Source organism: Leptonotus elevatus, chromosome 14 (assembly GCF_054856555.1).
Source record: "Leptonotus elevatus isolate MCC_2025b chromosome 14, RoL_Lele_1.0, whole genome shotgun sequence".
Classification (NCBI taxonomy): domain Eukaryota; kingdom Metazoa; phylum Chordata; class Actinopteri; order Syngnathiformes; family Syngnathidae; genus Leptonotus; species Leptonotus elevatus.
The window spans coordinates 3586195-3613465 of record NC_141252.1 but is presented as its reverse complement, the minus strand read 5'-3'; the positions used below and the strand labels follow the sequence as shown (position 1 = coordinate 3613465).

Sequence of the window (27271 nt, the reverse complement as noted above, 5' to 3'; positions counted from 1 at the left end):
GCAAAATCCTCCACGTTACAATCAAGAGAATTGACTTAATCATGCCCATGGAGGCAGCACGGTGGAAAAAAGTGGTTAACGCGTCTGCCTCGTAGGTCTATGGTTCCGAGTTCGAAGCTCGGCTCTGGCCTTCTTGTGCGGAGTTTGCAAGTCGTCCATTCCACATCGCACATTACAAAAAGTGAAGACCGGAAATGATCCATAGTTTGGTTGGTTTGTCGATATGTGCCCTGCGATCGGTCGGCGACCATTCCAGGGTGTGCGTGACTTGGCCTGTTTTTTGTTTGTGGGGGGGGGGGGGGGGTCCGTTACAGCTAACAGGCTTTGTTTGTCGTTTTTTCGGTTCAGACAAAACACAGACCTTATCTCTCCAAGTTCAGAATTTAGTCGGCTAATTTTGTTAATTATCCCCGGGCGGGTGCGTAAGATTCAAAGTCTGGTGTAATAATTACAAATTTACAGAGTCGCCAAATAAACGTAAAATCCACGTAGCGATGTGCAAAACAGACTTTGATTATTTATTCATTTTTAAGCGGGTGGTGCCATAAAGGGCGGTGCGCCAACTCTGAAACTATCTTCCGTAATTCTTAAACATGAATTCAAATTGAGGATGCGTTGAAATCTTATAGCAGGGATTCCCAAACGGTCTCAAATTGTGATTGTGCGCACCCCCCCCCGGCACATGCATGAGATTGAAAAGCATTGTTGTGGTCTGGTATATACATTCTATATAACAATACAAAATCAAAATATTGAATATTAGCTATGGGTTAAACTGATGTGGATGATGGATTGGGGGTGCGCCAACTGTCAGATCATTTAGATAACTCATTTTGTTGACGTTTAAGCTAAATGCAATTATTACCAAAAATATGAATAATAAAATCCCACCATGGATCCCAAAACAGCGGTGCGCGAGCGCCTTTCCGGGGGTGCGTCTGATATATAGAAATATTTTAACAGATTTTTTTTTTAACAAGTAAATGTAAATTCTCGTAGCTATACACAAAACAGGCTATGTTTTGAATTTTTGTTTTGGTGTACGCGATGGGGGTGCGCCAACTGTTACAACCGAGATCATTTAGTCGGCTAATTTTGTTGTACACGTTAGGATTTTTTTTTTGGGGGGGGGGGGGGGGGGTTTGCCAGGCCCTCTCAAACTGGTGCATCTGATATATACACATTTACATTGACACCCTTCCCCACCCCCATTGTGATTCTTTTGTTTTGGTTTATGATGTGGGCGTGCACCAACTCCACTTTTAACTCGCAGCGTACAATCCAGATCATTTATTCGCTTAATTTTGAACCATCTCAAAACATTTTCTACAAGGGTTTCCTAAATAGGGGTGCGACTAGGGGGTGCGTCAGTAATAATAGTTACACTTTTACTTTGTTCTTCCTCCTGGAAAATATTGAATATGAACATTTCCTCTTTACACTTCAGATTTTAACCAACGGGTGAACAGGACGTCTACTGGCAGTCATCTTGGTTTGGATTTTTTTTTTTTTTTTTTTTTTAGTTTGTGGCGAGGTTAGTGGTGCGAAGTGTGTGTATTTGATTACAAAAGGTATGTCTTCTATAAATGCACGAAACAATCTTAAGCAAACCTGGGCGGTATTACACTCGACGTATATTTATCGCCGCTTTACAACAAGCAAAAGCAGGAGGCGGTCTGACCATACAACGCGTCCTACAAAAAAAAGCGTTCACATATTCAAAGACACACAAAAAAAAAGTTTTTTTTTTTATCCCACTATTGGCACAGCCCTACTGTATACAAAAAAGTATTGCGCCAGGGTAGTTCACATCATGGTAAAACAAATCACATCAACCTAGATTTAAAATTCAAATACAAAAAGGAAATAAAAGTATAAAAGTGCTTTTATAATGTTGATAGAACAGCACACAAAAAATTGCTATAAAAAGGTAGAAGGACTTTTTTGTGAAGCCGCACCATGTTGTCAAGTTGTTGTTGTTGTTTTTTTTTTTTTTTGCACCTCACCTTAAATATACAGTAAATGTCGTCGGTCCATATGGAACGCGACATATTTTTTTCCCAACGGCGGGAAACATCGTCGCTTAGCTTAGAGTTTGTGCACTTCAGGAAGGCGAGTTGTGAAGAAGTGAGCACCAGTAAGAACTTGTAAAAAAAAAAGCTCGTTTTTTTTTCTCCCCCTCGTTTTTCCCAGTTGACGACATTTCCCGCCATTGCGGAGCACCGTGGCATTGGAGCCATATTACAGTAGTAGTACCTTTTTTTTTTTTTTTGATTTATTACCTTCAGAAGCTGTAAACAACGAGGTATATGTGATCTTGGTGGTTTTTTTTTTTTTTTTGATTCTTAGAGCCCCCTTTTACGCCGGAAGCACGGCAAAGAAACGTACAGTACGCTCGCCCCACGGTTCAGCTCTTCTCCGAAAGCATAGTCCCAAGTATCGCTCGCACAAAAACAAATCGAGGTGATCATAACGCTGCTAAAAAACTATTAAATAAGGATAACAAATCTACACCGAAGCGGTTTCCGAGCGTGAAACTCTGGAGGCTCTGACGCCGCAAAAAAAAAAAAAAAAAAGGCCGGCCAAAAGGGGGCGCTCAGACGCAGGCGAAGTAATCTTTGAGCGGTGCAAAGAGGTGGCGGATGACGGGAACGCTCCACGATCGTCCCAGCAGGCGCTGCCGGGCCAGTCGGCTCATGTTGGACACGTCCGTGTAGTGGACCGGGAAGCCGAAGATCCTGAGGTAGACGCAGAGAAGACGCTGAATTTGCATAACGGATGGTTTCAGATGGAGAAAATCGATTTTTAAATGCTGCTGTTGGTCGAAAAAATGATGAAACGGTTCGGGGTCCTGAAAGCATTCAAGAAATGTGAATCGAGTAGGATTTTTGAGATCTGCAGATTGGGATCTGTTGGTGGAGGGCAAAACATCAAAGCACACACGGTGAAGCAGCATTGAGCTGCTGTGCTGCTGCCAACAGAAGTGAAGTCAGCCCAGAGTTGAAATTCTTTTAAAGGGTTAGAAGATTTGCTTTTTTCCACTTTGATTATCAAGTTTTTAAAATCAATTTGACAGTACGGTCTTTTCGTCATTTTAGAAACCTTTCCAACCATTTACTGTATGTCTTTACTATTTGTCAAGTGGCAACGGCTCGGCGTGGAATAGGGTCTCGCCCCGCTTCACAGTAATTATTAAGATTTATTATATATTTTTTTTAATTATTCCTAGAATTATGTAATGCAATTTAGCAAGTTTTTATTGCTCGTTTACAGACGGAGTTTGGACAGTAATGGCTAATTACACAAATTTAGTAGCAGAAGTGTGTCCCCCCCATTGAAACGTCTGCTGTTTTATTACCTTTAAATGGATTTACGCAGTAAGCCTCAGTCATAAAAATGCAATAAAAAGTGTTTTTATTGGCCGTCGAGATACGCAGTACACACACCAGTCGTTTCAACAGATTTAGCACCAGAAGTGTATTTTTATTTTATTTGAATAGTGCGTTTGGTTTTTCATCATGTTTAAGCATATGGAGTCATAAAAAACATAAGAAATACAAAATCGACAGTCATTTAGGTGCAGTGTTGACAGAGCACAAACGACAGAAACTCGACCGATTTATTACCAAACTTTTCATTGAAGATTCTGACAATATTTGATCAGAATTTTGCAACAAGTGATTAAATGCAATAAAAATGGTTTTGTTGGTCATTTGGATATGGAGTGTGAACTAGAAATAGACCGATATGTTTTCCCCCCGGGCCGATTCAATACCGATTATTAGTAGTCAAGGATATTGATAACCGATATTTGGAGCCGATTTTTTTTTTTTCAGTAAAAGGGGAAAAATATTTGTGTAAAAGTATTTTTAAATGCAAATTCCAACACTTAACTTTGTTGAAATGTCTTAAACCGTATGTTTATTGAACAACTTTTCAGGTTTGCTCATTTTTTATTATCGTTGACATCTTTGCTTTAAAATTAAAAAAAAAAAGCGTTCAGGGAGTCAGAATTATGTCTTAAATTAAGTTAAATGAGAACTCATGCAAGTAAATATCATAGCGCCTTATAGTGTTCTCCAGTAAATAAAAATTTCCAAAATGTTTAAATAACTAAAATGTTCATGTATATTTGTTTTACTTTCAATCAAAAACAAATGTTTCAGAGTTGTGTTGTTTCCCACAACATGTTTGTTGTTTCCCACGGTCAGCAGCATCTCCTATGACGTGTAACGTGAACTGAAAATGTAAATAAATCGTTACATTCAACTATGATCGTCCGTTAGGTTTAGAAATCGATTCGAAATTCGTCAAAATGCCAAATATCGGCCCCCGATCAATCAGTCAGTCTATCCTTCGTGCTGACAGCACACAAACAACTGTAATTACACGGACTTTCAATGTTGACTTTACTTTTAAGCAGATTCATACAAAATCATAAAACTGCTATTAAAAAAAAAAAAGTGTTCATTCGTTGTTCACATAAGCCGGGTTTTGTAACGTCGAACCAGATTGATGCAAAAAGCCATAAATATGGACGGCTTACCTCTCCATCTCGGTGCACCAAAGTATGTCCTCCTTCTCGTTCATGAAGACGGGGAAGTGCTGGTCCTTGCCCTGCTTGATGGAGTTGGACCTGGTGGTGATGGTCCTCACCTTGTCAAACTGACAATACACGACAAGAACATTTGAGCTCGCCGCTTACACGCGGGCACGCGCCGGCGGCGGCAGGCGCGGCGCACCTTGGCGGTTCTGCCGTGCTCCAAGCAGTCCTGCAGGTCCAACTTGTCATTGCGCATGGCCGTCAGAGGCCTGAGGGAGGAGTTGAGACGAATCAATGGGAGCAAGTCGACAACTTCCACAAGTCTCAAACCCTTACGTAAAGTGCTTCAAAATCAAACCTTCCTCAATTTATCGTTCAACGTTTTCCAAATCTATGCGAACGCCTCATTTCCGCTTGGCTTTCCCGTCGGGTTACGCCGGTCGCGGGACCGTACGGTATTCTGTGCGATCTCGGCAAAACATTTGTCATAACAAGCGCGTGAAAGCAGAAATTGGTTTTATAAGCTGAGCTAAGCTAAGCAATCCCGGCTTCGTGTTTGAGTCCACGTGGATGCTTTCCCTCACCATTCACCCACCGACCTGTTCATGCCAGGAAGGTTACCCCAGAAGTAGCGGGCCCGGTGGGCGGCCGACACCTCCTTGGCGTCCATCATCACCGGGTTGCACTGTCAAGCAGATGGCGACACCAAAAAAAAATACCCGTCAATATCATTTGAAAGGACCCACTTCGCTGCAAGTTGGACCATGTGAACATTTGAATTCCAATTTGGTATCGGTCTCAAAATAAGTCAATCAGAAATGTCAGTGAAAAATTTTGGCCAATATTTTTGACTGTGGCTACTGCTAATATCTGCTGCCACTAGGGGGCATCAGTCTATTGTTTGGTACTGCTGATTATTTCTAAGGCTGGGTATTGATTCGAATCGATTTAAAAAAATTGGGGGATTCGATTGATTTCTGTTCGATCCGAAATTGATGAATTATAGAACATCAATTATTTTTAAATAACAAGGACGGGAACAAAAAACTAAAAGTAATTGGTTTATTTATGAATGAAAATAACACGTGTTATAATTACTTAAGTGTTACACAAACTTTGACATCAGCATCATTCTAATTCAATAATTGGAAATATAAATTCTGAATTGTCATAAAATGCAATAAGTCAGGTCTTTCACAAATGTACGAAAATACTTTGAAATTCACGCGAACAGTACATTTCAAGGAAACAGTAAGATGCCCCCAAAAAAATGGCCTTTAAATTTATATTTTCTTGTTCATTTATGGGAATAAAAACAGAAAAGAAAAATCGATTCGATATGAATTCTCGTACTTTTTAAACCCGCCCCTAATGATTTCCCGAGGCACGCGGGTGCGATCTGAGTTCCACTGCTTCCCGTACCTCCAGAAAGCGAGAAATGTCCCTCTTGTCGCTGACGCCCATGGCCACCACGTTCTCAAAGAGCCAAAAGAAAGGCCGCTCCTCCCCGTTCTTGGGCCGGGCCTCGTGCAGCAACCTGTAGAACTCGAAGAACAGGCGACCCGTGCCCTCTTTTGTGGCACGGACCGCACGGACGTCACGGACGCTTTTGGCATGGAGCCGCAATCCAACACGTCAAATTGGTTTCGCACCCACCGTAGAGGCCTTTCCTGGCAGGGTTGACGATGGAGAGGTCGTTGCACGGACTTCCGCCGATGACCAGGTCAAAGGGACCCCACTCTTGGATCTGCATAGATAAGACACCGTTTCACTTTTCCTCCAAGGGCCACATGCAGACAAACCAAAGAATGCAAAGGTCAGGCTTTTGTTCTATTCAACTGCTTCATGAACAGCTTTCAAAAAAAGCAAATAGTTTATGATTTTACAAGATTTTGGGGTGTTCGAGGCCCCCCTTTAAGCCACCAGAAAATATCAGCCCCTGCACTGAACAGCAGCCCAATCTCGTCTCTCGATTCGGAACCAAAACAGGAAAAATCTGTTGTATGACCGTTTTCATCATTCACGCGATCGTTTCAATATTTGGAACAATCGACGAAAATACACCACAGCGTTATGAAAAGAAACGATTTGACTTTTAGAAAAGCTCGACAGTACATAAAAGAAATGTATTAGTAGCAGATGACATTCTTGCTGCGGGCCGCTTAAAAATTTATGGAGGGCCGCAAATGGCCCCCGGGCCATAGTTTGGACACAGCTGACTTTTGCGAAAGACACAAAAGTAGATGAAATGGCCGTTAACTCATTCACTTGCAGCCATTTCCACTGAAGCAACCCCCTTCGCTCCTGGCTGTTTTATTGGATTTTGACTGATGTTGGTTGTCCACAGAAAATGTTGTTCTATTGCTACAAAAAACATGGAAGCTACCAAAAGTCTCTTCTTTCATCGCGACAAAAAAGTATATTTCTATCTGTTTCCGCTTCATCATTATTCACAAATCTGTGGGGGAAAACAGCTTTTTTGCAACAAGCCCTAGTTGATCTCTTATACTCTGCTGCCACCTGCTGGTTTCTGGTAATTACTACCATTGCATCAAAGCCTTCCGTATGCCGTAGCATTTAAGAAAAACGTATAAATACGTCTTTGGGATGCTGAATATTTAAATAGACCGTATTTCTACCTTTTTGGGAGCAAATTTCTCACCCGTGAACGGCAAATACGTTTACCGATTGCCATCGTCTCTCTCTCAAGGTGGAATGGGCTGAACTCACGTGTTTGCGCGTGACGCCCCTGACGTCGCCCACGTACATGATGCGGCCCTGATGCCGGACGAGCCCCACCGTGATGGAGTCCTCGCACACCTCCGAGGCCACGTAGCGCTCCACCTGGATGCCCAGCTCGCGCAGCACCAGCAGCCCTGAGCGCCGGGAAGGCCCGTCAGTCGTTACGCACAAAAAAACAGCCGCGTGGGAAGCGGGCATCCGACACGATATTCTTTTGACGGGCAACGCAGCAGCAGCAGCATGCGTATCGGCGGGAAAACACCGTACCCGTTGCTATGCCGTCGAATAGCGACAGGACTCGGATGGGCTTCCTCTTCTCCGCCCCGACGGGCGGGTAAAGCTTTGCCGGTTGCTGTCGCGCCATGCGGAGAAGAACACGCCGTTACGATACGGATGGAGGTCGATCGCGTCAAACGGCGCCATTCCGTTCCACGCGTGACGTCCACTTACGAAATCCTGGTCGTGGTTGTTGGCGAAGAAGTGCTGCAGGCGGCACGTCCAGTCGGGCCGTCGCTCCAGGAGGCCGTACGCCCCCTTGGGGTTGCACATGAAGCAGTTCCACGGGTCCTCCTCGATGGCGGCGTGGGAGGCGCCCTGGCCCACCAGGAGGTCCACGCACTCCACACAGAAGCACCTGGGCACATGCACGCCATTTTGTGACATCCGACGGTGGACACCGAGACAGAATTTTGGGCAGCAGTTTAATTTGACTTTATTTGAATGATATAAAATCGCCATTTTTTTCAGTCATTCAGGACGATTACGATTTTAACTCATTCACTCCCAACCATTTTCACTGAAGCAACCCACTTCGCTCCCGGCTGTTTTACTGGATTTGGACTGATTTTGCAAGGTCTACAGGATATTCTGTTCTATTGCTATAAAAACATGGAACCGATCAAAAGAAAGATTAAGAGTATCTTCTTTCATTGGGAAAAACATTGTTGAAAACACTGGCAAAAAGAGCTTGTTGCAACTGATTTCTTATGCTCTGCTGCCACCTGCTGACCGTTACCATTGCTTTAAGCGATTTCTTCATGTCAGAAACTAAAAGTCAATGCCTTCTGTATGCATAGCATAAAAAAAAACATAAAAGGTTTCATTTATTCAAAAATAATTCCTGTGCAAAATTTTCAGACGTGTCCTGTATACAGATTCTAAATCAGTTTTGACATCAACTTAACACTCGTAGTTTGTGCTTAATTGCCACAATGAAGTCGTTGGTAGCTATTGTAAGCATGTTTTTGTAAACCACCCATTCAGCATTCTGCCACTTGTGGAAAATCACAACTCACAATAACATCTGGATGCAACAGAACATAAGAACAACAGCTTTTAATAATCCAGAAGACAAAATTCAATTTCACGATTTAGCACATTTTTCACGATTCGATTTTCAAAATGATGATTAATCGAATTGATTCGATTTATTGCCAAGCCCTACTCGGTTGTAACGTCCAAAAAAATAATAAAGCACAAAGTACTGATAAACAGCCTGATATTCTGCCTGTCTATGTTGTTGTAAGCTATATATTTCTTTAATTAATCGGCTGCTTAATTGGTTATCTGAATTTGATTTTGCCGAATGCTGGAATCTGCATTGGCCTAAAAAAAACATCGTAGTGATCCACAAATTACCGGCAGCAATTGTTGTTCCCGCACATGAGCACCTCCCGCCCGCCACAGCAGATGGTGCAGTACGACTGGTAGCCGTCGTCGTCGTACTGATAGGCGCACTCTAAAAAGCAGTTCTGAAAAAATACAACATCATCAACATGGAGGCTGACCAGCAGTTGGCGCCGAGTCTGTCGAACCCGGGCCTACCTTGCAGCCCTGGCACATTCCTCCTGCAAACAGCGGCTGCGCCAGGCTAACGTTCAGACTTCCGCAGGAGATGCAGATGTCTGCGTGGAGAGTTGGTGGACAATGTCGCAAAAGTTGAAAAACTCTTGGACGTGACACTTTGCGGGACTTACCTTCGATGCTGCGGCACTTTTGTCTCACTTCATGGATGAGTCGCTCTGAAATGACAACACGATGAGTTGGATTAGGCTCGATTGCACGTGTGGGTCTTTAAGACTTTTTAGTGCATCTTCTTATGAAAGAAATGTCCGCCTAATTGCGTGTTGATTGGTGAAGGCTTTAAACCCTAATATTGAACCACTCAAATTTGCAAAAATTTAGGAATTTTCCTCAATGTTGAGGTCGTCAATTGATTTTCAAAAGACTAATAAAAGTTCATGCGAGTCAGGAGCAAAAGAGGGTCTAGAAGGGATCCCTGTGGTGCACCACAGGAGTCTTGTCTATTATGTAGTATAAAGGCCTAGGTACACCGATCCGACGTGCGGAGTCGGAAAGCGTCGGGCCGACGGCATGCGCCGTCCGCTCGGTGTATAAATTACTGTCGTAAAGTCGGCTCGTTAGCTAGCGAATTAGCGCACGGGGCAAGAAGAGGACGCGACGAACGCGGATAAACACTACTGATGGAAAGCCTGGACCATGATTTTTCCCGCTCATCCTCACCCTGCTGGACGCCTCCGCATTTGATCGTACAACGTCTGTCTGGACAGAAGATCCAGAATATGACTTTGTCTCTTTGGTTCAAGAGAGAGCGGCATGGTGCGATATTACCGACAACCGCAAGAGCGAGGGTTGACAATGGCAGCATTATACGATATTGTGCAAAAAAAAACAAGGGTTCCATTGACGTGGGAGGACATCGTGAGAGAAAAAAAGTAACCGGGATGAATTGTTTACGTTTTTTATATCCCGCCCCCGTAAAGAGGTTTCCGGTTGCCTTTAGGAATAATGACCAACGCCTCCGATGGTACGGAGGGGAATGACTTCTCGCCCATGCGCTGAAGGTACGTAACCGTCGGGGTCGGTGCGGTGTGTATTTACGTAAGGGAAGGCGTCGGTCACGTTTGGCCGACGTCGGATCGTGTATCTCGGCCTTAAGAGACGTGGTATTCCTTTGCAGTAGACAAATCGTACCTCGCGTCCCTTCATCGATGATGTCCTTGACCCTGGGTTTCTCTTGGGTGCTCTTTCGAGGCTTCTTCGCGGGTGGCGGCGGCGGCGTGTAGGAGGCGGCTTCCGGCTCCACCCACATCTCCGGGTAGACCTCCTTGTATGGGTTGCGCTCCTCTGCGGGTTTCAACACAGAGCGGAACCATTCTGCTTGAAACTCGGATTTGAAACCGTAAACCCCCGTGCGGAAACCTTACAGAAGCCTGACTCGGGTCTTCTTCTTCTTCTCGTTCTTACCCTCCGGCGGCTCCAAGCCTTTGGGTCCAGTCGGCTGAAAGCCGGCCGCAGCCCACTGGATCATGTCCTTGTTGAGGAGTTCCACAGATTTGGAGCTTTCGTTGTGGTCGCTGTCTGGACGGAGCGCGAAGGCTTTGCCTGCCCGGCTGCTGGCCACCTGGGGGAATACGATTGGACGGCATAAAGCGCGTCCCACGTGGCTCGCGAGTTCACCGATTTGAGGGTGAAGACGAGACAAACACGAATCCCAAATTAGAAACCCTTAAACCCAAATTTTGAAAGCGTAGCCCAGGCTTACCTGCAGAACCTCGTAAATTGCTTTTTTGTACATAGGCTGCTTATTATAGGTTGGTTGGTGGAAGGCGTTGTTAAAGGAGCTCAAGGGCAAGAGTTTCTCAACACAAACCTGAAAGAGGACACAGAGAAAATGTTTCCGTCAATAATTCAGAAATCGATCAAAACAATCTCAATATTGGGACATAAACGAAAATAGTCACCACTGAGAATTTCCCGTCTCCGAACCACATGACCCATCTGGTCCCCTCGGCGGCTCTGCTCCGTCCCGTCATCGACCAGGACACAATTCGTCCCGGCCACCACGAGAAGCCTCGCAGCTTCCCCCAGACCAGGTCGCCGATGCCAAAACCGCGATCGTCCTGCCAACGCCGCGTGACAGCGTTTAGTCGCTCCGAAATCTCATTTCGAGTCTCCAATTGTGGTGAATTTTGCTTTTTATACTCCAGAAAACCGCACGGATGGGTACTCTATGACAAGGATTTTTTGGGAAGTGTTACTCTTTTTCGTACCTAAGAAAACCCTACCTGCTGTTTCTACAAATAATTATCCACTTAGAATCACAGTTAGGAAGCCTTTTTGAACAGAATTCTCTAAACCCCGAAGGACAAGGTTTCAGGATCTTGGTATTTTGGAAAACCAGGTCCTCCGTTGAAATTTCTTTTTTATTCACTGTTTCTAGAAACAATTCACTACAAATCCTGTTTTTTGTACTCCAGAAAACCGAGTGCCTGGTCACCCTTTTGACAGGGTTTTCATATCTGCTGTTTCTGGAAAGTACTCAGAGATACTCAGAATCATCGTTTCTGGACACCATACAACAGGACCTCTGGTGGTCACCCTAAGACAGGGTTTTTGTATCCGCCAGTCCAGATGTCCTCCTTTTGTATGCCAGAAAACCCAAAGTTTGAATCCTGGTTTATGTACCCTGGATAACCAGATATCTGGTCAACCTGCGGACTGGGTTTTGTCTTGAATCTTTACTCTAAGGATTGTATGTTTTGTAACCCAGAAAATGATCTGTCCGGTCTTTCTAGGACATAAATAAGCGTTAAAAACTTCTGGACAAGGTTGTCGTCTTCCTACCTCATACTCGGGTTCAGTGTCCGCAGCCTTGGGGGAGGTCTTGTCCACACCTGCAATGGCGACGGGCTCAGGCGTGGTGGCCACGGTGGGTGAGGCTGGGTCGGTCTGCTGTTGCGGCTGTTGCGGCAAAGACGCTTGCGACTGCGGCGGATACTGCGGCGGACGTTGAGGCGACGGAGGCCGGCGTTGCTGCGGCGGATTCGGTTTGGAAACTGGCAGACGCTGACTCGGCGAAATCTCGTGTTCCGGTCTATCGGTTTCCTTGCCTGGATCCGGATCCGTTATTGTGTTCATAGCTGACGTCAGTTTGGCCTTTTTCTCTGCCTGGAACAAAGCGACGAGGACAAGTGAGGACGACAGCGACATGGAACCAAAACCTTAGCTTGAAAATACAAACCTTAAACATGAACCTTAACTCCAAACTCTCATTTTAAAGCCTATCCCAGGCTTCAAACCCTACTTTGAAAGTCTTACTCTTTGTTGAAGCCTTAAACCAGGCTGGAACATTTCATTTGAAAGTCTAGCTCATAGATAGAAACCCTTATTTGAAACCTTAACCCAGGCTCTGACAAATGTATTCAAAAGTCAAACCCTCATTGAAATCCCTACCCTTAATTTAAACCTTAACACAAACTTAAACTCTTATTGAAACCATGACTTGAAACCCAACTTTGAAACGTTAACCCAGGCTTGAAACCTTCATTTGAAACCCTCACTGTGACTTGAAACCCGACACGAAAAGCCTTACCTTCATTTGTAACTCGAACCTTAGCTTGAAGCCCTCATTTAAAACCCAACCCTTATTTGAAACCTTAACCCAGGCACATCTTACACAGACTCACAGCCCTCTTTTTGCAACCTAACCTTTTTCAGAAATCCTACTGCATACTCATGAAAGCACTGCACATACGTCAAAAAGGCGTCAGGACAAAATAAATAAATAAGCCCCTCCTCCCGCGCACGTCTGTCCGGTAAACAATAGGCCCCCTTTAAGGGTGGGCGTGGAGTAGAAACATATGCTGTTCAATCAAGAGGCTGTTGCCGGTTTATAAATATCCGCGCTGTAGCCCCGCTTGGCTGCTTCAAAGCCTCGCGGGCCACATGGCGCTCGCTCGCCCGCCCGCTCGCTCGCTGGGCCTCTTGGCATGCTCAAGTCCTGTCCTGTGTGCTGCTCCAGCTTCCACATGGACCACAGCAAAAACTAGACCACCGACACCTCGGCTCCAAGCAGACAAGACTATATCGAAACAAATACTATTTCTTGTACATTTAACCATTCGTTGATTAAATGCATTTTACATTTACACTGAACAACTATGTATTTATTTTATTAATGAATTATTCATTAAAAATGAGAATGAATGACTCTAAAGAGAAACAATTTTACATGGACAGTTTGCCTAAACCTGGTGTATAAGGGGCCCAGATTTGTCTCTGGACTTTGTCCCACTTGTAAATGCAACCCCCCCGCACCCCCACCCCATTCTCTCCTTTTCAGGGGCCTCACAATGTAGTTGGCTTGGGCTCTTCTCAAAGACAAACAGGGTTAAGAAGCAGAGAAAGACACAAAGAAGGCAGTCTTGATGATTTACACTCACTGACGCTTCGTATACAGCGCTCACTGATACTTAGGACGACATTACAATAACTACACAGCACAGACCATTTAAAACCCTAATCTTGTTTTAAAACCTTCATGAATACCCTAACCCTTGCTTAAACCACCAATTGGAAACCCTAATTTTGGATTAACCTTTGTGTTTTGCCTCTAGCAGAGGACTCGGACCCGATGACAATCTGCCTTGGGTTCACTCCGATACCCCCCCCCCCCCAATGGGACCTCAGAGGCGGGGAAAATCCCTCCCAAATGACAAAAACCCGACCGCGCGTCTTCTCTGAAAACTCTCAAAACCAGAGCGACAGGAAGACGAAACGCGTTTTTACTTCCTCACGCAATGCGACAGCCGCACAAAAGGAAGTTTGACCTTTGCGGGCTCTGCAGCGCAACAGGCAGGAAAGACGCAGCGGGAGCAGTTTGGTCTTATGGACCGCTCTGTACAGTTAGCTACACGTAGCTTAGCTACACGTAGCTTAGCTACACGTAGCTTAGCTACACGTAGCTTAGCTACACGTAGCTTAGCTACACGTAGCTTAGCTACACGTAGCTTAGCTACACGTAGCTTAGCATAGTGGCTAATCGGGTGAAAATGGCAAAAGTTACGCTCAAGATTTGACAAAGAGTTACAAATATTCAATGTTGGGGTAAAAATTCAGAATAAACCTAAAAAGCACTATGATCTCCCCCCAAAAAAATTAAAGGCCAATTTTCAATTTGTATGAAAACTGCGCCCTTGGTTTTGTATTTTTATTGAACCACAAAAACATGCGATTGTCAAAAAAAGAAGCAGCAGATTGCCACAAAGAGGAGCAAACGGACAAGAATAAGGAGAGTGTCTCGCTTACACTTACAACCCAGAAACAATTTTTTGTATGTGTGAAAGGCCATGCACGTTTTTGATTGGTTGGTGTGTTTTCGACGTTGCCGTCTCGATCACTCATGAAAACCAACACTCCGTTTCGGCCTCGTGTGCAATGGGCTTTAAGTTGTGGACAGCTTTTAATTGATCTCTCAGAATCAAAGCTAACCTTTAGCATGCCAGTAGCATTTTGCATTATTCAATAGCATTAAGCTAAGCGGCGTTTCCAAATGCTTCTTCTTCTTGAATCTTCATTTTTGATGAACTGTTTTCCAAAGTGCTGCTTATTATACCATATTTACACCAAAATGTTGCCGGATAATTGCCATGCCTGAAAACGCTCATTTCTTAAATCATTGATCAACTTCATGTTCCCTACATTACGAATCTATGACACGTGACCCACACTACTACTACTACTACTACTACTACATTACATAGTGCCGCAGTCAAACAGGAAATAGTTTCAGCACGTATCAACCCACACTGGAGGAGTGAAAAAAAACTTTCCCCCCCCTCCTCACCGCCCAAGCAACTCTGCTGAATCCTGCTCGCATGCTCGCTAGCATTCCCCGTTTCCCAGGCAGATGGCACACACAACACAAGAGGAACAACAACAACAACAAGTCCCGTTTGGGAAAAAAATGACTGCGGTCAGCATATTCTACTCAAATGGATCACCATCCATGCATGCTAGCAAATAATGCAAGTGCACGTACCCAACCACGAGCCTCATAGTCCAGCCAGTGTGGAACTTTCTTTTTTCTTTTTTTCCTTTTTCAACCCCCTCCCTCACTTCCACTCACTCACACAGGCATGCACATTTCTTTGTCTGGGAATTCGGGGTCAGGTGGTCGCCTAAACGCATTTCTGGTTGGCTGGAAAGGACCCGCCGAGCATCTGGCGACCGGCCAGGAGGAGGTTGTCTTGCGAGTGCGGCGCCTGCATGACAATTTGCCGCAAAACGCTGCAAAATCTGCACTGTTGCGGAGTCATTTCCATGGCTGAGAATGGGGGAGGGAGAGCCACTGTAACAGCAGGCGCACTTAAAAAAGAAAAAAGAAAAACAAAAGAGACACAACGTGCAAAGGCTGCGGTGTGGTAAAGCGACCCCCCCCCCCCCCCCGAGCCGCCATGTGGGCCATGCAGTGGCATCCTGGGTCCTATAAACTTGCAAAACATATTTTTAACCCTTGTGTCCTCTTTTCATTTGTGACCTTTAGAATGCAAAAATTCAAATTAAATCATTACGTGCATCCGGAAAGTTCACTGCACTTCACTATTTCCTCATGTTATGTATGACTTTACACTAAAAATGCAATTTAAAAAAAAATCCTCAAAAATCTACAAACTATACTGTAACCCATAATCACGCCTAAATAAATAAATAAATAAATATAGACATTTTGGCAAATTGATAAAAAAAAAGAAAAAAGAAAGCTCTTGTCAAGGGAAGTTATACATTTTACTTTTATAGAACAGTAGAGTTAACCCACACATTTGCAAGTTTGCAACTTTGCCGCATCTGCTACTGTCAACTTAAGGCAATGACCCCCCCCCCCCCACACCTGCCCCCCACCTCCCAGTAAGAAGAAAATATTTTGTGCTCACCCTCAACTCTCCGCTGCGACTATAAATAATATCATTTGTCTATAACATTTTTGTGAGTAGTGAGTACACCTCTGCAGAGGAGCTAAAACTCCTTGCACACACTGATAATGAGGGTGACACTGCCCCCTACTGTAGTGGATGTGCAATTACACTTTATTCTCTGAAGAATGGTTTGCTAAGCAGAAATTGAAGTTACGAGCGCTAAACAGTGGCATCATACTGTTTAGCGCTCGTAACTTCAATTTCTGCTTGAAACTCAAAAAAGAAAAAGGAGAACAATTCATTAATTTTAGAGTAAGACTAACAATAGAGTGAAGCGCTGTGAATACTTTCCAAATGCACTGTATGCTTGATTTTCATTTTGCTTACCTTTAAACTTAATCGTTTCAGATCAAATTTGTTGTGCAGCAAGTGATTCATTCCCACTTTATGTCAAATTTCTTTGCCGGTGTAACTCAAAAACGGAACGAATGTCAATATATTACCCGCGGTTATCTTTAGGCGTGTACTCGGCTTAAACATCAGTCGTTCCCGTCGAGCCTCTTGTTGTGGAAAACTCAACACAAGTGGAACCGCTTGCCTCGTATTTCATGGCGGTTCACTTGTGGGAGCCTCGTCAGTCCCGCTAATTTGGCAATATTTCCTCCCCCCAGACATTTTTATGGCCGCTCACTGAGCAGAGCTGAGGAGGGGGGAAGGCGTACTGGGGGAGGGGTTGCAAAAGGCGGAAGAAATGGAAATATGAAGTCGCACTAGCCGAGCCACTTTACAACTGGGAGCGACATTTAACCTGGAATGAACACCGGTTTCACTTTTCACTTGTTAACACCAAATTGGGTGGAGATGTACACAAAAAATGTCTCAAAAAATCCATTTGTTAACATGACTGCGAAGTGGGCCATTTTTGGTCAATTCCCTCAATGGCGCGCCCCGCAGAAAGTTAGAGAAAAAAAAAATCACCACTGCCAGTTTGACACATCGTCTATGTTCGAAAATAAATCATCTCCCAACACCAGTCTTACCCATCAAAAATAAATTGGATGTTTACCATTACAGGTGGCATGAAGAACTCTAGGGCCTACGCACGAAATTGAACAGGAAGTCGACCAATTTAATTCAAAGTAGACTTTAACCGATCAGGATTCTGGAGCCGATTAACGAGTTAAACAGAAGATAACCGATCACCACTCAAAAGATCAATATATCTATTGAAACAACGTGTTTATTTACTGTAGCGTCAACCGGCCCAAATTTGCATAAAATTGACACCCATTGAAATGCATAGAAAAAAAATAATTGAAAAAATTCTCCCCAAAACCTTAATAAACATCCAATACAAGGAAAATTGAATGAAAAAACGTGCCCTCCCAGACAAAAAGTGTTGAGAGATATTGGAAAATAATTGGAAAAAAATATCCGCACAGAATGGCAGCACACGATCCATCAATGATGTCATTGATCGATCGGCAAATGATCTGACAGCCAATCACCGATTTTGCACAAATGCAAAATATCAGATCTGTGTAAAACTTCATTTTGTCTGACTTCCAACCACTCGTACCATCCGTTTTCGGAACTGAAAATCCTCATTAGGGTCACGATGAGCCGGAGCCTATCCCAGCAGACTATCCCTGGACTGGTCGCCGTCCAATCAGAAGGCACATACAGATAGACAAACATGATGCAAAGATGCGAGAAGCATCGTGTCAACATTTGCAAACGACGTTAGCGTCAGCGAGTCAATGACGTCCTCATATTTTCATGAAGCGAGCCTTCCCTTCAAAGCCGTAACATCGCCCATCTAAAAACTGCAAGAGCACTGGAGGCGCATTCCAGCGCATGACATCAACGCAGCTACGTGACCCCCCCCTTCGCAAACACAATTGGCAGCACAAAGGCAGGACATGTGGGAACCATGTGAGCCCCCGTACCCCCGGAAATCCGCTGAAATAAATGGTACCTTCATGTGATATCCAATGACACATCAAATACACTTGGCTGCGAAACTCCCGACATCTTGAAACCCTTGCTGCTGCTCTATGGAAATCCCCCTTTCAGTTTTGCCTCACTCAAAATGGCGGTGGCTGTGGTACTCACCTCCGTCTTCCACTTGGCCAGCCACTCCTCTCGGGTCCGCTTGCTAATGTAATAAGGGTCTCCGGCCTGGAAGGTAATTCTGGGCACGGGCCTCTGACGTAGGCTGATATCCCCGCCAACTCCCCCTCGCAGCCTCCCTCGATCGCCCTGTTTTTTGGGTGTCCACATCCCAAAAAAAAAAAAAAAAGGAAAAAAAAAAGGAACATTAGCTACCGGTACTCGTTTCTTCAATTCTCTGGCAAAAAGAAGCATCCGGATTGGCGGAAAAAACTCCCAAGTGTATTTGACGTTTCACATTTTATACACCAGGTACCATTTATTTCGTAAAGGACGAGATCTAGCGTTCCGCTTCCCGTCATGTTCCGTTTTAAGACATTCCTCACAGTGGATAGCGTTGTGTTTGTGTTTATGTAAGCTACGCTAACTGTCCAGTAGCCCCGTATTTTTCTTCCGGGCTTTATGCTAGTTTAGGATTACTTTATGCTCGTCCAGGATTCCTACAGAACAAGCCGATCAGTCAGCTTCTCGGGTGCATCCCAAAATATCAACCTGCTTCTAATCTTCAAGCTAAGATATGCTAACTGCCTAGTAGCCGTAGATATGTACGGAACAAGCGGATCATTCGGCCCTCTCAATCGCGTTTTATGCTAAACTACGCTGACTGTCGAGCAGCCCCAGATTTGTATGAAGAAAACAACTCAACTCTTCAGTTATATCCCAAAATATTAACCCGCTACTTGTCTTCATGCTAAGCTCAGCTAATTGTCTGGTTAGCCCTTCAATTGTATCCCAAAATATCAGCCTGCTTCTGGTCTATATGCTAAGCTAGGCTAACGGGTAACCTGGGACTTTTATAGAACGAGCAGATTGATCAGATTCATCTTCAATCGCACGCGTTTCAATCGTCTTAATGCTAAGCTACGCTAAATGTCAGCTCTTCAGTCACGTACCAAAATATTATTTGTAGTTGTGCTAAAATATGCTAAGATGGAAACTTGGTCATCTCCTCAATCACATTTGAAAAAAATATCAACCGTCTTCCGTTTCTTATACTAATCGACATTTCCGGTAATTGTCTGGTAGCCTGAGATTGATGCGGAATGAGCAGATTTGGTTGCATCCCAAAAATATCAACCTTCGTCCAGTCTTTATGCTAAGCTATGTTAGCTGACTAGTAGCCCGGGACGGTAGCGGTCCAAAATTCACTCATACCTCGCTCTTGACGGCTTCGCTGTCATCTTCCTCCGTGTGCTCCACATCTGCAGAGGGAAAAAAAAAAATAACGGTTAATTTCCACATTGCCATTGGCGAGCTGCACCTTTCTCTGCGACATCTTGAAAAGTTTACCATCCTGCGACCCCGCAAGAAGCGTTGTAATCGATTCAAGCCAGATTTTATGGGTGGTGAGGTCCACTTCGGCATAGTGCGTCAAATTCGGACCCGATACCAACATCACCACTTTATAAAAGCGTAAGTGTGTGAAGGTGAGCGTGAATGGTCGGTTGCTTTTTTGTGGCCTGCGATTGGCTGCCGACCAGTTCAAGTCGTACCTCGCTTGTCTTGCCAAAAGTCATCTTAGGTTCACCGAAGACTCAAAACCACCCACAGGTCCTCCCGCAACGCTGATGAGGACAAGCCCTCTCGAAAATGGACGGAAAAATGGGAGCCGCCGAGCCAAGAAAATTCACTTGCATCATTTCTCTCTCTGAATGTAGGCGAGGCTGACAAAACACAACCCGCGTCGGCACGTTTACATTTGCTTTATTTTTACCCAGGCGCTTTATTTAACCACCGTCATCTTTAGGATTGATGGAGGTCCCGCTTGGCCTCGAGAGACGGCAGCTGACAAAACAACTTCCACCGCACGCGGTCCGTTTATGAACTCCGCTGCCGTTTCTACAAAAAGCTCAACCGAACCTTTGCCATCTTCTGGCCTGAAGCGCGTTTTTGCCGCATTTGACGTGAGATGGTTTCAAGAAAGGGTTGCCGGTTCAAGTTAGGAAACCCTCGAGGCCACGAAGGCCGCAGCTTGAGCGCACCGACCGGGGCTTGCTGCCAGGTGGCGCTCTATGCTGTGCTCTGCTCTTCTTCTTCTCCTCCTCCTCCTTGCCACTCATCAAGGTCACGGGTCAGTGAGAGCGAGGCATTCGGGGGGGTCGGGTGGGGGTGGGGGGGGGGTATTCGGCTTCATCTCCGTCCCGGCCTGTCATCGCTTCCCTCCCCGAGGAGCCGCCGTGACTTATTGCTTTCTTTGCATGCACAAGCAGACCGTGAGGAAGATCACAGGAAGGAAGGACTGTTTTTCTTCTTCTTTTTTTTAATTGGGATGGGAGGGAGGTTGAGGGAGAAAAAAAACAACCTACAATTATTATTATTATTACTACTACTATTATAATTTCGCACTGTTATGAACACTTATTGAATTTTTTTTCTTTTTACTATTAAAAAGGAAATGAAAATTATAAATATATTTATAAAAATAGCACAGTTTTGTACTATTGCACATTTGGAACTTCACCATAACTCATTCACTGCCATTGACGGCTATAAACGTCAAAAATTCATTTGAACTAATAGTTTAACCTTTTTTTCCCACTTTTGTTAACAAGAGTATGAAAATGTACATTAATTAAGAACAGATATAAACGAAAAAAAAAGGGAAAACGAAAAAAAAAAAAAAAAAAAAAAAAAAGAAAAAGAAAAAAAAAAAGAAAAAAAAGAACAGATATAAAATGTGTGATTAATTGTGAGTTAACTAGTGAAATCATGCGATTAATTACAATAAAAAAATGTAATTGCCTGACGAGATGATTGTTAAAAAAAATAGGGGCGTCAGGCAATTACAATTTGTACTCGTAATTAATCGCATGACTTCAATAGTTAACTCCTGATTAATCACAAATTGTATATCTGTTCTAAATGTACAATTAAAAAATAAATCTAGGTTTTCATACTCTAGTTAACAAAAGTAGAATTTTTTTTTAAACTAATAGAAATAGTTACAATTATTTTTTTACGTCTATAACCGTCAATGGCAGTGAATGAGTTTAATAAAAATAATGTTTTTGTGATTAAAATTGTCAAAATTACAATTAAATATATATTTTTAAAGGTTTACTGTTAAAAGTAATACATACAAAATACACTATTTAAGTTAAAAAAAATCTAATTAAATGATCATTTTACGCTATCAAAGATTGTAAATATTACACAATAGGAAAAAAAATCACAAATTAAATGTAAATAAAAATATTTATAATACATATAAATATATAATAATAATATAATAATACATTTTGCACTATTAAAATAATATTATTGACCTTCCAACCGGAAGTATTTGGCCAACGCCAACGTGAATGTCCATTCCAAATGTAGAAATCACACAAACAACTTACATTTGGTGGGTCGCTCCAGTTTCCGCCTCCCTCGCTTATTGTGCGGCGCCGCCCGCTCGTCCCTCTCGCCGGGGCTTGGACTCTGGACGCCGTCGTCTGGCCGGCAGGAGGAAGAAGAAGAAGAGGAGGAAGAGGAGGGGGAGGATGAAAGCTTCCTGAGAATTCCGTTGTCCGCTTCCCTCATCTCCGGCTTGGGGGCGCAGGCGTCGGACGTCCTGCCTCGGAGGTGGCCGCCGGTATCGCCGTTGTGGAGGGTCCCGGGGTGGCTGTGGACGCCATCTTTGAAGGGGCCGCCGCCACTTTCCATCTGGGGAAGGATGTTGATGTTCACTCACATGTACGCAGTGTTGGAATTTAGTAAAGGATTCACAGCACCTTCACTTTTTACACATTTTTATTGTTCCGGAAAATGCAAAAACTTTTACAATATCAATAATATTGGTTAAATGATTTTACATGATGTTACAATATTTTGTAGGTTCAGGTTGTGACAAACATTCAGCTATTAAAAATATTAAATACATTTAAACTGACTGCCCTTTTTACGCATTTTTATTATTCTAAAAAAGGCCAAAACTTTTACAATATCAATGACATTGGTTAAATCATCATTTATTCTTATAATAATAATAATTATTATATTTTTTACATTATGTTACAATATTTGGTAGGTTGTGACAAACATTCAGCTATTAAAAATATTAAAAATAAATTAAAACTGACTGCCCAAAATTGCACACAAAAAAATTACTGTATAAATATTAATTATGAACTTTTAAAATAAAAATAAAAAAATATATATTACTATATCTGTGACATATAAAGTATACTGTGCTTCCAAAAGTATTTACAGGGCTTCACTTTTTCCACATTTTGCACTATTATAGCCTTCTTCAAAAAAAATTATTTAAATGCATTACATTTCTACATGAAAAAATATAAATTGAATTAAAATGCTAATTATCAAGTCTGCTGCCAGGTCTCCGTTGCAAATGAGAAACTGAATCTCTTTACACTATAGTATATAGAGTGCATATACTGTATTTTTTTTTTCAATCATCATTGGCATTTCTTGTTGCAAAATGCAAAAACAAAAAACATAAAATGAATTAAAAATTACATTCAAAATGTAACATTGTCACTGTCAAAACTATTGATAAAAATGCTGTTGTAATATTACAAATATCCATTAAATTTAATTACACAAATCTAAATTATTACAATGTCCTACTATTAACTGTAATAGAAATATTATCTATGCAAAATTATGTTCAATTTAAACAATTTTCTGTAAATATTTGGAGGTTGTCAAGTCTTTTTTCTTGCGACAGCACACAAACATGCGGGGAATGTCATTTGGCAAGAGAAAGGACACGCCCGTGTCAAACATTTCATTGAATGCGTGCAGACAAGAAATGACAACATGTATGCCGTTACATTTACTTACGTAACATTCCAGATACATTTGGCTTGCTGCAGTGGTTTTAACGCAAAAATATTCTCTAATTTCAAATGATTCTAAAGCAGCGAGTCATCTTATTTGAGTCCAATTTTTGGTTAGTGCGTGCGAGAGAAGCTCAAAAACGGACGTTGTCGGCGGCGGGCCAGTCGGAGAAAGTCGCAACACGACAAAATTGAAGTGACACGCTCAACTCTGCTTGGCCCCGTGCAAAGGTCAAAGGCAGCTTACAGCAGCTTACGGAATAGCACATTTACAGACACGCGCACACGCAACACTCTAAATCGTAATCTATTTGAGTGCTGCCGTAAACGCTGCGATCTCGTACTGGTTTGAACAAAAATGTCCCAAGTCGTACGTGAAATCAAGTCGAGATACGCACTGTGAGATGTTTGCGTTTCCGCGCCGGCTTGGCAGCGACGGCCACGTTGTTCGCCTCGTCCGTCAAAGGTTCGATGTCCTCCGTCGCCGGCGTCGTGTTGTCACCCTGCCACCGCAACAACACAACTTTGTAACTTGCTTTTGTACGATTTCATATGTAATTCGGCCATTTTGTAAGGTTGTTGTGTGAAAGAGGCTGTCGATCAGGGGTGCGTAAACTTTTCAGCGGTTTACATGACGTTATTTGTAGATTGAGTTGAAAAATTGTTCAAAGAAATGTGTCAAATATTTTGAATAGTAAAATAATAATTCATTGTCATTCATTCGTAATTAATATATTTATAATGAAGTGAAATCTAAATATACAATCATAAAATTATTTATTTGACACTTTTACTTTATTAAACAATTGCTTTTGTATTATTTATTATTCATTTTTGTTATTTCCTACAAATGATGCATTTTTGTTTACCAATCCATACCAATGACTTACAGTATAGTGACAATTAAATGCACTTCCACTAGATGGCAGTAGTTACATGATGAACTGGTGTATCAACTTTTTAATGACAATTTCTTTTATGGCGAGCTATGAGATTTTTCTCGACTGAATGATTTGCAAATTTGCGATTTTTATCCCTCTCAATATTGCGATTGCAATTTAATGTGATTGTTTTTTCCCCTTGAATTTTTTAACAAAAACAAGCAATACTACTACACTGCGAAGTCGCCCTGGATTTTCTCATTTACGGATGTGCGTCTTGGCTCATTTAAGGTTCCTCGTGTGATGCTAGCGGTGCAGCGGCATCATTTGCATATTGGGTAACGTCACGCCATTTTGACGCTCAGCTTCAACCTCGTTTCGGAGGAGGAGTGAGGGCAGAAGTGGGTGGAGAAAAACAAACAAATACCAGGAAGCTGTGTCGTAGCCCGGGGGCACGGCTACTATGCCGACTGTGCACTATTTCTGTCTGAGTAGCCGCTGATTAAAACTGTTGCCAGGCAACAAGGGCTGTACTGTGTAATGGGAACACGGGAGGAAGAGGACACACGCCTCCCCAGCAATCTTCATCCTCCACGTCCTCTTCGACGCCAGCCGACGCCCTCGTCACAAGGTGCCATCGCGTACGACGATGCATAAACGCCAGTTACAGGCCGGCCAATACGGGAGTTATAAATAAGCATCCAACCAAATTCAATGCAAAAAAAAAAGTAATTTCAAAAAAGTTCAACCAAACCAATACAAAGTGACATAACTTGTGCTTCGGATCGTGGTGGACTCTCACAACAATTTCAGTCAAATTCGGCCTTTGCCTTCCTTGATCGTAACCAATCAATTTAACCGATGCTAATTTCAGCAAAGTTCAACAAAGCCAAGCTTAAGTGATACGGCTCATTCTTTGGATTGTGATGAACCCTTTCACCAAGTTCGCTAAATATTAGCCTTTGCCACTGTAGATTTTAACCAAATTCCTTGCATAAAAAAAAAGAAGAAGCAAATTGTGGAAATGTTCAACAAAAGCAAACTGAATCATGTATGTTGTATATGTCATGCTAGCAACATAGTAGCTGACTCTGCTACATTCCAAGACTACGTTCAAGACTTACTAGCAGTTTCAAGACTACATAATCCATATTTAAGGAGGAGGAGACGAGCAGCAGAAAAAAAGGAATCCCAAGATGCGATGCATCAATTCGGCCGCTTCGACTGGCTGGGAGTCGGCTGAATTCCATTCCATTCCTGCGCTAGTCAAGCAAAACACCAAAAGATCGAAAACTCCCCGCATGTGCACAGTTCGACTTACGCTTAGCACTCGGAAATCACTGCGCCACTCTTTTTTTCAATTCGAGGCGCGTCACCGTGGCAGCAAACGGCCTCCTGTCATGCCCCGCCCCCACAGCACATACACAATGAACGGGTTCGTCGACGGCGTGCTGCACGTTCGTTGCTAAGTGCAGTGTGATAAGGCCTTTGAACTGAACAAAGCAGGTTGGGGAAGTAAAAAAAAACACTTGCGTGCGTTGTTTGCTTTCTCACCATTCTGCTTCCCGTCGAGTCGGAGCCTGTGAATGCAGCCGCGACGGCATTGGACGGCATGTCGGGTGGGGCGGGAGATGGCAGATAGTAAACTAAAAAAAAAAATTTAATGAAAAAGGGAGAAAAAAATTGAGATGTCCCCTCTTCTCTCCTCTCCTGGAAAATAAAAATAAATAAGTTCTAGAGTGACCTTTAGTGCCCTTTACAGGCGTACTACAGCATCTTCCATCGGAGTTAAATAACCCACAACAGCGGAATCTTACAGTGAACTATACATGATTTATACACGGCCATAAACAGGAGTTGGCTTACTTTTTACATTTACCCAAGTTGAAGTAAACGTAGCATAATAACATTCATAACACGGAAGTGTTGTTGTCGGCTGGAGGGATCAGCGGCTGACACCGCTGAATATGGACGTGTGGGGTCAGGGTTCAAAGCCTGGATAAAAATGGGCAGGAAGAGCCTCCAGTATATTAATATCGGAAGCTGACATCCAAGGTGAGTGACTCGCTGTTGGTAATAACATTTGTGTTCCTTTCAACACAACTATACTGATAACCTGGTATCAAATTAATCTATAAATGTAACTCATCAGTATGGCTAGTTTGACCCCTTGTTATCAAAATCTTTACCCAACGTATAAATAACCCAGCATTGGCTCTGTCGCTGCTATTTCACCCAAATTGGGTTACTTTCAACCCGGCAGTTTTGTGTGTACACAAGAAGGATGTCAAAGTGTCTTTTATGGACGAGCACATGCATTCAAGCACACATGCTGTACCTTTAAATGTGTTACTCAAAATTCCCTGTGCACTTGAACGTAAGTGCTTTGAGAAAAAAAAAAAGAAGAAGAAGAAAAAAAAAAAGGGGCACAGGTGATGCGTTCACTTGCTCCGCGTCGGTTTGGATGCTGACGAGAAGGCACCACAAGGTGTCATCGGAGATAATTCATTGAGAATGAGACTAATATATATACACATATATATATATAATAGGGATGAAGGAGGGGGGGGGGTTGTGGGGGCGGGTCTGACTGCAATAAAACCCGGGGGATCGGGGGGCTCTTCTTCCAGGCCTTGCTCGTCAGCGATTAGCGAGGTTGCATTCGCGGTCCATCATTTTCTTCACGTCAAGCTGTCCAATAGGCAAATATCAACCAGCTCCACAACCACCTCCTCCTTCCTTCCGCCTAATGTGCTCCTTTTCCGCTACCCCGCCACGACTCCCCCCTCGTACCCCCTTCCGTCTTCCCTCCCCTCTCCTCACCAGGCCGTAAACGGACGTAAGGGAATCGAACACTTACCCGATGTCCCCCCCCCACGTCCAGGGAGGGCCTCCGTTTTTTTCTTCCTCCCCTCTCGTCTGTTCCTCCCGGCGCCTCCTTCCCTCCTTCCTTCCTTCCTTCCTTCCTTCCTTCCTTCCTTCCCCTCTCTCTCTTCTCTCCCCGTCCTCCGCCTCCCCTCGCCGGTCACAGCTCCTCCAGATACTCGGCTCGCTCTCTGGTTCTCGCTCACTGCAGCGGAGCCGGCGCGCTGCCTCGATAGGACGCCGCCGGGTCCTAACGCCCTCAGGATTACGTCGCACAATGCTGTCTGTAACCACTGTATTCGGCCCTGGATCGTGCTTTCGCTTTAAATGTCATGTATTCATTCAAATAAAGTTGCACTTTAAAACAACGTGGCGAATTGTTTTCATGTATTAATTAAATTTACCTTTCATAAAATTATTTATGATCTGTAATGGAAACTGGATCGAAGGTTTAAAGATATGAGGTTTCCAAAAATGAGACACAAAAAAGGGAAAGCTAGATACTGCAAAGATACCACAGTTGCAAGAAAAAGACTTGTAATGTCATCTGAAACAAACAGTTATGTA

At 43.4% G+C, this 27271-nt stretch overlaps 1 protein-coding gene across 5 annotated transcripts; it reads right to left on the bottom strand.

The window, feature by feature from the left end:
* Positions 1–1976: 1976 nt before the first annotated feature.
* dnmt3ab (DNA (cytosine-5-)-methyltransferase 3 alpha b) lies at positions 1977–26862 on the bottom strand. Of its 5 annotated transcripts, none has more exons than XM_086095302.1 (23): positions 26700–26862; positions 25394–25549; positions 23357–23461; positions 21516–21822; positions 19330–19376; positions 18118–18264; positions 11933–12256; positions 11050–11208; positions 10851–10958; positions 10553–10709; positions 10280–10432; positions 9262–9306; positions 9110–9189; positions 8924–9036; positions 7736–7919; positions 7553–7637; positions 7274–7419; positions 6200–6290; positions 5966–6114; positions 5128–5228; positions 4743–4812; positions 4547–4665; positions 1977–2738 (listed from the first exon to the last, which is right to left on the bottom strand). In XM_086095302.1, exons 2-23 carry the CDS (start codon positions 25451–25453, stop codon positions 2597–2599), a joined length of 2892 nt encoding a protein of 963 aa, XP_085951428.1. In that variant the 5' UTR covers positions 25454–25549; positions 26700–26862; the 3' UTR covers positions 1977–2596. The 5 variants fall into 5 exon arrangements, with proteins under 5 accessions (XP_085951428.1, XP_085951429.1, XP_085951430.1 ...); XM_086095303.1 differs by having other exon boundaries at positions 5143–5228; XM_086095304.1 differs by lacking the exon at positions 18118–18264.
* Positions 26863–27271: the final 409 nt, after the last annotated feature.